The sequence below is a fragment of the Globicephala melas genome, chromosome 7 (genome assembly GCF_963455315.2).
Source record: "Globicephala melas chromosome 7, mGloMel1.2, whole genome shotgun sequence".
Classification (NCBI taxonomy): domain Eukaryota; kingdom Metazoa; phylum Chordata; class Mammalia; order Artiodactyla; family Delphinidae; genus Globicephala; species Globicephala melas.
Genome location: NC_083320.1, coordinates 32,676,657 through 32,691,754, shown reverse-complemented (window position 1 = coordinate 32,691,754; position 15,098 = coordinate 32,676,657). Strand labels below are relative to the sequence as shown.

Genomic DNA, 15,098 nt, shown 5'->3' with positions numbered 1-15,098 from the left:
ATTTATTGTCTCACAGTTTCTATGGGTCAGGAATCCAAGAGCAGCTTAACAGGGTGGTTCTGCCCCAGGTTCTCTCACAAGACTGCAATTAAGATGTTGGCTGGATCTGCCGTCGTCTCAGGACTTGACTGGGGGAGGATCTGCTTCCACGCTCACTCATGTGGCTGTTGGCAGGCCTATTCCTTGCCAGGTGGGCCTCTTCACAGAGCTGTCTCACCACATGATATCTGATTTCACCAGGAGAGAGCAATCCAAGCAAGAGCAAGAAAGTACCCAAGATGGAAGTCACAGTCTTTTTATAACCTAATATCAAAAATAACATCCTGTCACTTCTGCCATGTTCAGTAGAAGTAAGTTAGTAAGTCTAGCTCATGCTCAAGGGGAGGGGATTACCAAGGACATGAGTACTAAGAGGCAGAGATCATTGGGAGCCATCTTAGAGGCTGGTCATCACATTATTCTAACAGCTCAAAAAGAAATAAGGAATTATAAAAGGAAATAAAATTTTAAATGATACTAATATTTACTAACAAATGTAGCATTTGCTAATTTCTACTTATAAAGTAGTAAATTTTATTATTAAAAACCATACATATGTAAATACCAGTTGACAGTCAGTAAATGTGGTATTTGCTAATTTCCTTACCATAATGCGGTACATTTGGTAACTATTACAATAAACTTTTAAATTTATGTGTTTGTACATCTTAGTAAGTCTTACTGATGTTTTCTTTCCTTAAGGTTGTATAATTGGAAGTATAGATTTTGTCATTGCCACCACCAAGTTATTTTTAATCTAGTGTCCAGAACAGATGGATACTTGAATTAAATATCAATAGTTGGTTTTGGCCCACAGGGAGTAGAGCTGTGGTAATGGAGTGTCAGTATGGGCCAAGAAGAAAAGGTTTCCAGTTAAAAAAAATCAGTGAGCAGGAAAGCAGGTCTTGTCAGCTCTACAAAGCTACTTGTCCAGCCCGGTAAGCTTTATTTTCTTTTATTTCTTTTTTATTAAGTACTTATTTTTGAATAGCTAATATGCACATTTTTATTAAGTTTAAGCAGTGCCAAAAGCATACAGTGAAATCTGTTTCCTCTTACCCCTGCTTCCTGTGTCCCACTTTAAGGCAACAACTCTTACCAATTTCTTGAGTAACCTTGCAAAGATATTCTGTGTATATGCATATAGGTATATACTCTACTGTCATAAATGTTGAAGATCTCAGTAAAGATTACTAATATTTTCTTTCCTTAAATTTGGGTAGTAGCATACCTTCTTTCCGGCTATGAATTCACATTGATACATTTCCATTCTGAATGCCTATTGTAGTTATTTGCTGCACAGCTATTATGCTTCATACTAGTGTGAATGTAGAGATATATATTCCTCTACATTTAAAAAAATTTTTTATTGAAGTATAGTTGATTTACAATGTTGTGTTAATTTCTGCTGTACAGCAAAGTGATTCAGTTATACGTATAAATATTCTTCTTCATATTCTTTTCCATTATGGTTTATCACAGGATATTGATATAGTTCCCTGTGCTATACAGTAGGACCTTGTTTTACTCTATTTTTTTCATTCTCAGTATATCTCAAAGTTGGCTCCATGTCTATATTTAAATGAACCGATTACTTCTTTTTATTGATTGATCAACTGATTTTAAAAAGTGAGATAAAATTGACATACAAATTATGTTATTTTCATGGTTCCTTCTTTTTAATAGCTATATAATATTTCATTTATAGATGAATTATCATTTACTTAATTAGTCCTCCAACAATGGACATGTAGGCTCTGGAAAATATTCTTTATTATTATATACAAAGCTTCAGCTAATAACATTGTACCTATTTGTACACTTGTGTAAGTATATTGATGGAATAAATTCCTTGAAATGAAATTGCTAGGGCAAGTGTTGTATTCTTTTTAAATGTTGACAGGTGTTGCAGAGTTGCTTTGTAGAGTGATTTTACCAATTATATTCATACCAGCAATGTAGAAGACCAGCAGAGTAAGTTTTAGGTAGAATAGGACTACTGAGTAGTCATTGCTGTGGCTGAGAATGAATAATGTGCACCAATTAAAGATTTTTGTAATGTTCTTTACTAATATTCTTTTTTCACACATTGAAAGTGTTTTAAATCATAAGATAAAATTTTTAAATAACATGTAAATGTTGGATTTAGTTGAGCTTTGAAACATTTTATTTTAGCATTACATCTCATATCACAAACCCCAGCATTCTCAAGAAGTTTTTAAAGCCAGTTAAGAAGACTTTTCATGTTTAATCTGATAATGATAACTTTAGACAATATTTAAACCTGACCATTAAACAAAACTTTGCTTTTAAATATAAGCAGTGTAGATCATTAAACAAAACATTGCTTTTAAATATGAGCAATGTAGAACTTTAGATATAACTTGGGAGAAAATCTATACGTGAAGAGATAATTTTATTCTCTATCATTCTATAAGTACTTTTTGAGTATCTGCTCTGTGCCCAGCAACAACATTGGGTGCCATGGGAAGGAGGGGAGACTAAAAGAGGTATATGATTTTACTTAATCATGGGAAACTTAAAATATTGTTGGGGTAGATCAGGAAGCAACAAACTATAAGAGAACATAATAGTATTGTATATAATGTTAAATATGTGGATTAGCTAACTGTCTTCAGAGAAGGAATATATCCTAGCAAACTCATTAACAGGAAAGAAAATGGAACTTAACCTGGATACTGAAGTTTAGATTGAATTTGGTAGATAGAGAATTAGAAGGAAGATATGGTAGGGTAGGAGAATGACATAAAGAAAGATATAGCATGATTGTGTATTTGGTATCAGAGGAGGAAGGAACATTGAGATGATAAACTTAACAGGAAAAGCAATTTTATATTTGAAGTGATGAAAAGATGGGTAAATAAATTAGAATTATATAGAATGCCTTGAATGCTAAGAAATTTGTGCTTGATTAAAGAACAGATGGATTCTTCAACAGAGAAGTACAAATGCAAAGAATTATTGTGGCATTGATATATCTAGTGGATTTAAGAAATAGAAGACTGGAGGCCTAGAGGCTCCAGAAGGCAGGTAGTAAAGTAATCCAGGTGTGAGGTGTTTACAGCTTCAGGGAGAATGGAGAAGAGACAGATCCAGAAAAAAAAAGTTAATATTCATAATATTTAGACATTTTTACTAAAGTAATGATTATTAACTTGCTGAGTATTATACACGGAAAATATGGCATATCTTTCACATAATTATCTGAATGCTTTCTAGATTAATCGAATTTTCTCTAAACTCTGCTAAACTAATGCTAAAGTAAACTTGTGGTTGATAAGTTAGTCTTGAGGTTATAGTATAATGAAAACAATTCTTCTTTTTCTTATAAAAAGGATTTACATTAAAAAGGTACAGAAATTTCCTGAATATAGAGTTCCTACAGACCCCAAAATTGACAGGAAAATAATCCGAATGGAGCAGGAAAAAGCCTTTAACATGCTAAAGAAGAACTTGGTAGATGCTGGTGGTGTTCTTAGGTATGACATTTATATTGTTCTTTTATTTTACAAATTACTTCGCTCCATTTGGAAGAATTCTGTAATAAGAGAAATTATTATGTTTTCCAATTATTTCATTAAGAAATGGTTTTTATAAGGTAGATAGATGTCTTATTAGTTGCTCCCTAGGTATTAAAATGATTTACCACTGTATAAGCCATTGAGTTTATCGTCCAAATGTGGATAATTTTAACCAAAGAATTCTTTATACAGTGTGGAAGTTTTTTCCCCAAATGATAAATACATATTTAGCAACACATTTTATTATATATTTAGTACGTTTTTTCAGATACTTATTAGGAACTGAACTTGCAGTCACCTACATATATTTTTAAAACCCATCTTTGATTACTTATGGCAGCCAGATATGAATTCTAAGCCCTATATAAAATTCCATTTTATATCTTTCATGCTTCAGGTTTTAAATAAGAAATATTAGCTTTCTTTCTTACTTTCATTTATGTGCTGAAGAATGGTGAAGAATTTATAAGGGGGTTAAGTGTATGGAATACAGTTTTTATGTGATCTTTAGAAAAAGTTTCAGATATATGAAAAATAAATACAATCAATAATTAGACTCTTCAGTTTGGAGAACATTTTGTATAATTTTTAAGTAGGCTCCGTTTCATGCAATATCAGACAGTGCAAGCATTTTGTATAAAGATATTTATTAAAACTGTATCCTATCAGATAAGTTCATTTTCCTAGAATCTGTTTTACTGCATGGCTGTAAGACATCTGTGTTCACCTTTTAGTTGAATTTCTTGCTCATTGGGGCAAAAGGAGCTGGAGTGCTATGGGGGCAGTATGTTGAGTTCCTGTCTGAGAACATTCCCTCACATAGCTCGATCTTTGTAGGCACTAAATTTTATCCACTCTTTGGTTAGGAGGATTATACGTACAACACAGAAGTTGTAATTTGGGAACAAAATGGTAGAAGAATGGGAAAATACACAATTCAAAAGATGATTTTAAAATCTCATTATTTTGAGGTAAAGTTTACTTAATATGAAATTTTAAATACCATTTTCATGTATACCTAAATCTTGCACTCTCCTTAACTTTAAGGACATAGTAAAAGTCTATAAAGGTTTATAAAGATTTTTATTTAATTGGGTATAAAGCCAATCTTAGAAGAGTTAAGACAGAACATTTTAACTTTTATTTATATTTATTTTATTTTTATTTAATTTACGTAAAAATTTTAAATTTACATTTATTTAATATCATATAATCATATAATTTTTCTTAAACGATGATTCCTTCTCCTGATGAGTATTAACATAAGTAACTATGATTGTTGCTTTTTTTTTTTAATTTATTGATTTTTGGCTGCGTTGGGTCTTTGTTTCTGTGCGAGGGCTTTCTCTAGTTGTGGCAAGCGGGGGCCACTCTTCATCGCGGTGCGTGGGCCTCTCACTGTCGCGACCTCTCTTGTTGCGGAGCACAGGCTCCAGATGCGCAGGCTGAGTAGTTGTGGCTCACGGGCCTAGTTGCTCCGTGGCATGTGGGATCTTCCCAGACCAGGGCTCGAACCCGTGTCCCCTGCATTGGCAGGCAGATTCTCAACCACTACACCACCAGGGAAGCCCTGATTCTTGCCTTTGTCTAGTAATATAATTTTAAATATTTTTTCTTGTCAGGTGGTATGTACAGTTACCTACTCAGCAAGCTCATCAGTATCACGAATTAGAGACTCCCTGCCTCCCTTTATCACCTTCCCCTTTTCCTATGTCTTCTCTTGAAGAAGAGGAAGCTGCAGTTAGAGATGAGAACTGTACATTACCCTCACGTCTACATCCTCAAGTAGCACATAAAATTCAAGAACTAGTATCACAGGGAATACAACAAGTGTATGCAGTAAGGAAACAGCTAAGGTACAGTAGAAACAAATTGTTCTTTTTCATTTCTGTTTGTTGGTTTAAATAATACACTTAATATTATAGACATTTTCCAGGATATAGGCTATCAGAGTAGATAAGGAATATAGTTTATTAATTTATTAAAATAATCTTATTTATGAACTGATCATTTTTCTGCAGATGCTTGGCAAGCCATAAGTAATGATTCGAATTACTCATTTGAGATATTCCATATTCAGATTTGGCAAATTGGACTATTTCTAAATGATATATACATTGAATTATGTACTAAATACCTTTACAGAAAAAAAATTTGTAGAAAAGATTTTAAAACGTGGGCCAAGATACTTGTTTTAACCTGTTTGAAATGCAATTAAATTTTATTACAACAAAAGAATGTGGATAGTTTTTTTGTTTAATGAAATTTTATAGATAGTACTCTGGTCTAATTTTATTGATACTCAGGATATAATAATAATTATTAGGTGGCACTTAGTATGTATGTGCCAGCTATTGTGCTAAGCACTTATAGGTATGATCTCATTTATTCTTATGACTCATGAAGTTTGTGTATTTATCCTCATTCTGCAGATGAGGAAATGGAGACTCAGGGTGGTTAAAGATATACAGGCAGAACTGAAATCTAGGTCTGACTACAGCCTGTGCTCTCCAGCATGATTTCTGCTACTTAACTGACCTTATTCCTTCTGGTTATTGTGTAGTCTGATCTGAACAACACAATGAGTATTTCCCAGGATTATTTCTTAATTAATACATGACTTTTCTATTTAGCAGCTTTCTTAGACATTTTATGTTTATTTCCATTGGGGCATTCTTAGAACAGAGCCAAAGTTTGGTAAGCCATCCACTATTTTACTAAACCTATATTGTAGAAACAGAGGTATAATACAGCTCTTCAATGTGGTCTACTGAATGTAATGCACAAAGAATATATATATTGAATTTTATCATTTCTTTTACATCTTTATTTTTTATAATCATCGTATGGCAATGCTGCCTTTTATTTCTATCTTCTCATTTGTCTACTTGTAAAATTTGAGCAGACGTATTTCATATATTAATTGATGACTTTTGAAAGCAATGAAACATGATGTTTATATGTATAACTTTGGTATAGGCCCAGTCTCTCTTACTTACTAGCTAGGTGTATAACTTTGGGGAAATGATTGGGTTGGCCAAAAAGTTCATTCGGATTTGTCCCTAACAGCTTACGAAAACCCGAACGAACTTTTTGGCCAAAGCAATACTTAACTTCTGTAGCCCTCTGTTCTCTCATCTGTAAAGTAGGAATGATAATTATACCTACCTCACAGGATTATAGTGTGGGTTAAAGGAGATACTAGATGTGAAGTGTTCAGTGCAGTGCCTGGCATTCAAAAACATATTATATTTAAATTGAAAATAGTGATTTCGTTAAATTCATAAAAATATCAAAGCTCATTCTAAGATATATAGGTGTTTAACCAATGAAAATATTACATTTCTTTAATCTGCATGAATTCCATGACTTAATGTATGGGAAAAAAGTGGAAAAATATAAATTACTTATAAAGCTGTAAACCATACTTAGAAGTTTATACTAAAAGAGAACTCTGTCATTTGAGCTGAATTAGATTGCTAGATTGTTTATGTTTTTATTCTATTTTATATTCTCCATAGAAAATTTGTGGAAAGGGAACTGTTCAAACCTGATGAGATACCTGAAAGACATAATTTATCCTTTTTTCCAACTGTAAATGATATAAAAAATCACATCCATGAGGTACAGAAATCCTTGAGAAATGGAGATAATGTATATAACTCAGAGATTATTCCAGCAACGGTATGATTACAACTGTAATTCCTTGTTTTATTACAACAATCCTTCTCAGCTGATGCATGATTGCTATTAGGCCATATAACTTATAACTTATTTCCTTATAACTGTGATATAAGGAAAAATGGTAGTATCTTTTTCTCAAAATGTGAACACTATGAACTCTCAGATAATGATTTGACTAAAATATTTTTTATTACTCTCACAAGAAGAAATATCAGCGAATTTCCAACCCTGACTATAATAACAATAGTAATCTTCACTTAAAAATCAACACATATTATCTCTGTAAAAAGTATATCTTATTCATTTAACAGATATTTATTGAGTACATACTGTGTATATCTCCACCTCTTTTTAAAATTTCAATAGAAGCAAGTTTAAATAGAATAGTTCAGAGTTGAATACACAAAGTGATGATGTTGGTTCTATATGCTGTCTATGGATATAAAGTTTACCTCACATTGTGATACTGTAGCTTTCTCCAGAAAGGTGGCCATTTCTATGAAAATTTTGCCTAATCTGAAGAGATTAATGTAGTTACCCAGGAACTGCTAATTGTAATACAAGCAGTGATTTTGGCATTAAAATCTCAAGTAGCAATATTCTTTTCTCTATACATTTTTACTCTCTAAATTCAGTAACTGAATAGATTGAGACTTTTGTAAGCTAGAGCTACTATTCTTTTCTGTCCAAAACTCTTAGTTATTCACTATCCAAAATTCAGGAACTAAAACAGATTTAGTTAGCAGTAGTCTTTGCCATCTACACTTGCTATCCAAATTCTTGCTATCTGACCTTAGGAAGCTAATTTATTTGCATAGTTAAATATACTTAATACTTTGAGAATGTGAACAAATAAAGAGAGTAATTACAGAATAAAGCACATTTATACTATGACTGAATAAGATATGACAGTTGCATTGCTGTTTTAAAATAGTTTTCAGAATAAATGCTTTGTTCTTTTTACTGAAGTAAATGTTCCCATTTCAGCTTCAATGGACTACAGGTAGTGGGAATATTCTCAGAGAGACTGTGACAGTTACACTTGCAGAAGGTAGGTTATCTTGAATACTTTTAAGATATAAAATCAAACAGTGTTAAAATTGGAAGACATTTAAGATGTTATCTAATTTATCTCATCTAATTTATGGATAAGGAAACCATGTCCCAAAGAGGCAAGAGCAACTATGTTAGGATTTATGAAAATACTTCCAGCTATTTAAATTTCCTCCTATATAATCAGCTTTCCTTTTTTTTTGGTATGGTTTTTTTTGTATGGTTTGTTTTTTCTCATATGTTCTTACTCCTTTGCTCTCTCAATATTCCAAGCTTATTTCAACCTTTTTGTTCTCTCTTCTAGAAATGTCTTTGTCTAGAAATGTCTCTTCTAGAAATGTCTTTTCTCCTCTTCTGTATGGTGAACTCCTCTCATTACTCACATAGCAATCTCTTTGGCTTTAAATGCTCTCTTAACTTCACCCCCTATGTACAGATGGATATTCACTCTTTTGTATTTATCTCTGCATTTAACATGGTATCCTTGGTTTATGCATATGTATCTTTCATTATGATTTGAGAATCATATTTTATTCAAATTAATATACCTAGTTCTTAGCATAATGGCTTCTAAAAAGTTAACACCTAAATAGATGCTTTAGGATAAATTAATAATTATATACAGTACAATTTTTTTTTATTCTTTGGCTTATTAACCTTTAAGAGTCTCTTTGCCTATAAAATAACTCACAAATGCAGATGACATGATACTATACATAGAGAATCCTAAAGATGCTACCAGAAAACTACTAGAGCTAATCAATGAATTTGGTAAAGTAGCAGGATACAAAGCTAATGCACAGATATCTCTGGCATTCCTATACACTAATGATGAAAATCTGAAAGTGAAATTAAGAAAACACTCCCATTTACCATTGCAACAAAAAGAATAAAATATCTAGGAATAAACCTACCTAAGGAGACAAAAGACCTGTATGCAGAAAATTATGAGACACTGATAAAAGAAATTAAAGATGATACAAATAGATGGAGAGATATACCATGTTCTTGGATTGGAAGAATCAACATTGTGAAAATGACTCTACTACCCAAAGCAATCTACAGATTCAATGCAATCCCTATCAAACAACCACTGGCATTTTTCACAGAAATAGAACAAAAAATTTCACAATTTGTATGGAAACACAAAAGACCCCAAATATTCAAAGCAACAATGAGAATGAAAAACGGAGCTGGAGGAATCAGGCTCCCTGACTTTAGACTATACTACAAAGCTACAGTAATCAAGACAGTATGGTACTGGCACAAAAACAGAAATATAGATCAGTGGAACAGGATAGAAAGCCCAGAGATGAATCCACACACATATGGTCACCTTATCTTTGATAAAGGAGGCAGGAATGTACAGTGGAGAAGGGGCAGGCTCTTCAGTAAGTGGTGCTGGGAAAACTGGACAGGTATATGTAAAAGTATGAGATTAGAACACTCCCTAACACCATACACAAAAATAAACTCAAAATGGATTAAAGACCTAAATGTAAGGCCAGAAACTATCAAACTCTTAGAGGAAAACATAGGAAGAACACTCTATGACATAAATCACAGCAAGATCCTTTTTGACCCACCTCCTACAGAAATGGAAATAAAAACAAAAATAAACAATAGGGACCTAATGAAACTTAAAAGCTTTTGCACAGCAAAGGAAACCATAAACAAGACCAAAAGACTACCCTCAGAATGGGAGAAAATATTTGCAAATGAAGCAACTGACAAAGGATTCATCTCCAAAATATACAAGCAGCTCATGCAGCTCAATAACCAAAGAACAAACAACCCAATCTAAAAATGGACAGAAGACCTAAATAGACATTTCTCCAAAGAAGATATACAGATTGCCAACAAACACATGAAAGAATGCTCAACATCATTAATCATTAGAGAAATGCAAATCAAAAGTACAATGAGATATCATCTCACACCGATCAGAATGGCCATCATCAAAAAATCTAGAAACAATAAATGCTGGAGAGGGTGTGGAGAGAAGGGAACACTCTTGCACTGCTGGTGGGAATGTGAATTGGTACAGCCACTATGGAGAACAGTATGGAGGTTCCTTAAAAAACTACAAATAGAACTACCATAGGACCCAGCAATCCCACTACTGGGCATATACCCTGAGAAAACCATAATTCAAAAAGAGTCATGTACCAAAATGTTCATTGCAGCTCTATTTACAATAGCCAGGAGATGGAAGCAACCTAAGTGTCCATCATCGCATGAATGGATAAAGAAGATGTGGCACATGTATACAATGGAATACTACTCAGCCGTAAAAAGAAATGAAATTGAGTTATTTGTAGTGAGGTGGATGGACCTAGAGTCTGTCATACAGAGTGAAGTAAGTCAGAAAGAGAAAAACAAATACCATATGCTAACACATATATATGGAATCTAAGGGAAAAAAAAAAGTCATGAAGAACCTAGGGGTAAGATGGGAATAAAGACACAGACCTACTAGAGAACGGACTTGAGGATATGGGAAGGGGGAAGGGTAAGCTGTGACAAAGTGAGAGAGTGACATGGACATATATACACTACTAAATGTAAAGTAGCTAGCTAGTGGGAAGCAGCCGCATAGCACAGGGAGATCAGCTCGGTGCTTTGTGACCACCTAGAGGGGTGGGATAGGGAGAGTGGGAGGGAGGGAGACGCAAGAGGGAAGAGATATGGGAACAGATGTATAGGTATAACTGATTCACTTTGTTATAAAGCAGAAACTAACACCATTGTAAAGCAATTATACTCCAATAAAGATGTTAAAAAAAAAAAAATAGAATTTTTGGTAACTGACCTTTTATTATAAATAAGGAATTCCCTCCTCAGTTCCATTTTTTTAACATTTAATATGTAATTAATTAAAATCATAGTACCTTCACTGTAACATAAAAAAAAATTCACAAAGTCTTTAGAATTATTCATTTGTTCTGTGTATATTAACTCAGTGTGATAAATGCTGAGCCTAAAAAAAAAGTAAGTTTCTTGCTTCATTGAATTTAAAGTTTAGCAAGAGAAAAAGGCACTACAGTATATTCTAATGAATTACCTTTATGAATTGTGCCATGAGAGAATTGTGCCAAATTGTATGGGAATGGTGATAGAGACATGCAACTTAGTTTAAAAGTTACTTTCTCAAGTGTCCCTTCCCTATTCTCTAGACTGAGAACTGAAGAATGAATAGGAATTTGCCAATCAAAGGAATAGCATGTTTGAAGGCTGAGCAAGAAAGTGCTTGCTGTGTCCAAGGAACTTAAGAAAGCTAGTGTAAAGTATAGACAATGCTTAGAGATAAAACTGATTCAACAAAACAGTTTTAGGAGGCCCTTTCAGCAGTCCAAGTGAAAGGTGATAGTGGTATAGATTACGGTTGGTGACATTTATACTAGAATTAGGCAGATTTAAGAGTTATTTAAAAAATTGAATTCGAGGGCCTTGGTTATTGATTGAACAGGTGTAGGAGGTAAAAGAGTGGGAATGATCTGGGATGACTCCTGAGTTTCTTCCATGAGCAACTGACTGACAGTGGCATTTACTGAGCTCAGCAATCCTGGCATAAGAGTTGGGTATTGGTAGCAGGGGAGAGAAAAAGATCCTGTGATCAAGTTTGGAAAAGTGTGAGTACCAATCATTTCAATGAGGTGGATTGGAAGGAACCCATATTGGCGTGGCTGAAGAGTGAATGGGAGATGAATAAAGAAGCAGAGACAGTGTGGACCACTTCAAAAAGTTTGCTATGAAGTGGGTATGGGGTTGAGGGAAGGTATGTTAGGAAAGGAGAGACCTGAAGAGATAGATGAAGATGAAGGTACTTGATAGGTTTGGTGATGGGAAGTTGAGTACATTTCTATCTGATAGCTTCTCTTTTCTCTTTAAGTAAGTGTTAAGAATGAGAAAAGATCACAGGAAGGGTGACCAAGATTTGAGGAAAATGGAGATTTAATATCATCCCTGATATAGAGTGAGAGAAACATTGTAAGATTGTCATATACATGAAGGTCCTATTGAGGCTGATGATCATGAATTGGTATTAGTAGTGACAGCGAATTTCTTCTTCAGTGACATTCAGCTTTACATGTATAGGCCCTGGAAGCCATTTTCATCCAGAATTAGGATTTTACCAGGGCGTTATGACCCAAGGACAGAGAGGAAAGGGAGTTTAAGGTATTTGCAAGAGAGTGACTAAAATTATAAGCCCAGGACTCTAAGCTGGATGGGGAGAGAATTTTATTAAGGAAGACAGTGATGGATCTGAAGAAAACTGAGGAATTAGTTAACTGGAGGTTCACGTGAAGTTGAAGCAGAATTGTAGTAGAGTACCTGAGCAAAATCCCTGGAAGAATAGAGGTTGTGATCAGAGAATGGGATGTTTGAATTAGAGATTTTACATGTGGAATAATAGTCCCAGGTATAATCATAGTAGCAGGTAACTGCAGCATAGTGAGGTGGGACAGTTAGAAATGAAGCAGCCAAGAAAAGAGTACTGTTAATCCTTTGAGGAAAATTCTCTTATTATCCTGATTTTACACATGAGGAAACTGAAGTTTAGAAACTGAGTTAAATAGAATGTTGAAGGCTACAGAGAAAAGCCAGCACTTAAATCCATCGTTGTCTGACACCAGGACCATTTTTTAAAATTACTCGGTTACACGGATGCGATATGCAGTATGGGAGCAATAAATAGTTGTTGATGATTGGTTTTAATTGGTTTTTGATTACCTCAAAGAGATGAATATATTTGGGTTAACATATAAGAATTACATGAGAAGGACTCAAATTCCCAAAGGGCAATTACTTTAAAATTGAGATATTTAGAAAAGAAAAATTTTTGCTCTTCTTCATTTATTCAAAAATGAGTTATTGAAAGAAATTTAGTACTATTATTATTGAAGACCTGCTTTATGCCAGGCATTGTCCTAGGCACTAGGGTTATCAAAGATGAGTTAAGTTTGGTCTTTGTAACTGAGATATTCAATAGGTGTTCCACATCTGGAGAAGCTTAGGTCCAGCATTATAGCATGAAAAAAATGGACTAGATTAGAACTACAGGTATAGAATCTTTTAAGGAAAAAAATAGCTTCTTACATCCCTTCCTAGATATACTGAATTAAAATTACTGGAGGTTGAATCTAGGAACTTATTTTTTAAAGTTTAGTGATTCTGATGATCTACCAGGTTCTGGAAATAGTAGACTAGATAACTTCTTAAAGTCCGTTTCAAACCTTTGACCTTATTTCCTATTCCATTTCTGATAGTAAGGATTGTAATAAAGTATATCCTAGAAGCCATAAAAATTACTTTGTTTTAATAGTTTATTTTTTATATAATTTAGGAAATTCACAAGGAGAAGCAATTTCCAGTAAAGTGGAAACAAATCAGACAAGGGGTTCTTTGTCTCCAGAGCCAGCGCACTTGCTCTCCTCACTTTCTTCATTTCAGCCAAAAATATTCACACAACTACAGGTAAGTATCCAGTGTAATAGCCAAATTTGGGGCCCTTATCGTTCTTCCTCAATCTTCCCTCTTTTCTTAGGGATTTAACAGAATTGTTATAGAATTATAAAGATGATCAAAGATGTTTTCATCATTAATTTTCTGACTTTTTTGTTTCTTGATTTAAGATGATAATTCAAACAATATGTTTTGGAAAAGTTTGAATTGACTATGCATGCGATAAAATTAGTTGTACTAATTTTCCTTTGGTTCTTGTTTCTGTCCTCACTTAATATTTGTTATTAGCTATACTCTTAGCTTTTATTCCAATTTTGTGTCAAAAGAGTAATATATTTGATAAGAAAAACATACATAGTAAATTCAAACATTTTGATGTAACTCTTTTCGGTTCAAAAGGGTTTGCAGTTGCAACCAAGATTCACATCTTCTGATGGATCACCAGCTCTGATATCAGTAAATAATCACCCCTCCTCCAGTCCTTCAAGACTTCTGGATTCAGTAGGAAGTGCTGTAATGAATAATAATTCTCTGCTGCTTGGCCAAACTCATTGCCTTCAAACAGATACATGCCTAACCCAAAACAATAGTATTTCCTCTACCATGGGTAACCTTCCAGGACCCGATCAAAATCTGGTTGCAGTGGATCAGCTGGTGGAAGTTGGAGATGTTGAGGATACAGAGAATCTGGAAGGAAATGTTCATCGGATTCTGCTGGGAAATGTTCAGACCATTCCAATACAGATTATAGACAGCCACCCAGCTCTTAGTAAGTTAAAATCATATGATTTTATTTTTTTTAACCTTTATGGACTATCATTACTATTACACTAGAGAAAAAAAACTGTCATTTCTACTCAATGGGTTTATAATATATTAATAAATCAAGTAAAACCAGGAGAAAAAGGGAAGAAATTTGGTGACCATGAATTTAATAACTTTTAAACATTTTAGTGTTTTTCTTTATCAAAATTATTCATTCCCTAATTACCTAGTTTTACATGGAAAATCTGTGGTGAGGTGAAATCAGGAAGGTCATTTTTTTTTTTTTTTAGGAAGGTCATTTTTGAATGCATGAAAAAAATATTAGAGAAACTCTAAAAGGAAAACTATTTAGTGTAAAGGTTATTATGGAAAAATTGATACACACACACAAAGAAAAATGGGATGAAGTTGGCAGATGTAAAGGTTAAAAGGAGGATTTTGAGTTATAGACTTAAATGTTGAGTTCTATAGAAATTGAAAGAGAACTAGTAAGACTTGGGGACTTGGTTTTAATCCAAGACTTTGTTGCCTTCACTTTAGAATGAACCC

At 33.6% G+C, this 15,098-nt stretch overlaps 1 protein-coding gene across 11 annotated transcripts in view; it reads left to right on the top strand.

Annotated features, from left to right (window-relative positions):
- Window positions 1-15,098, top strand: part of CARF (calcium responsive transcription factor) — an 83,132-nt gene that overhangs the window by 32,275 nt on the left and 35,759 nt on the right. For 10 of the 11 annotated variants that reach the window (XM_060302033.2, XM_060302028.1, XM_060302027.1 and 7 more), the window contains 7 exons: window positions 857-977; window positions 3,396-3,539; window positions 5,204-5,437; window positions 7,103-7,265; window positions 8,253-8,316; window positions 13,666-13,796; window positions 14,184-14,553. In XM_060302033.2, the coding sequence (XP_060158016.1) occupies window positions 857-977; window positions 3,396-3,539; window positions 5,204-5,437; window positions 7,103-7,265; window positions 8,253-8,316; window positions 13,666-13,796; window positions 14,184-14,553 (1,227 nt within the window). Of the gene's footprint in view, window positions 1-839; window positions 978-3,395; window positions 3,540-5,203; window positions 5,438-7,102; window positions 7,266-8,252; window positions 8,317-13,665; window positions 13,797-14,183; window positions 14,554-15,098 lie in introns of all 11 variants that reach the window. The other variant, XM_060302035.1, reaches the window with a different exon arrangement.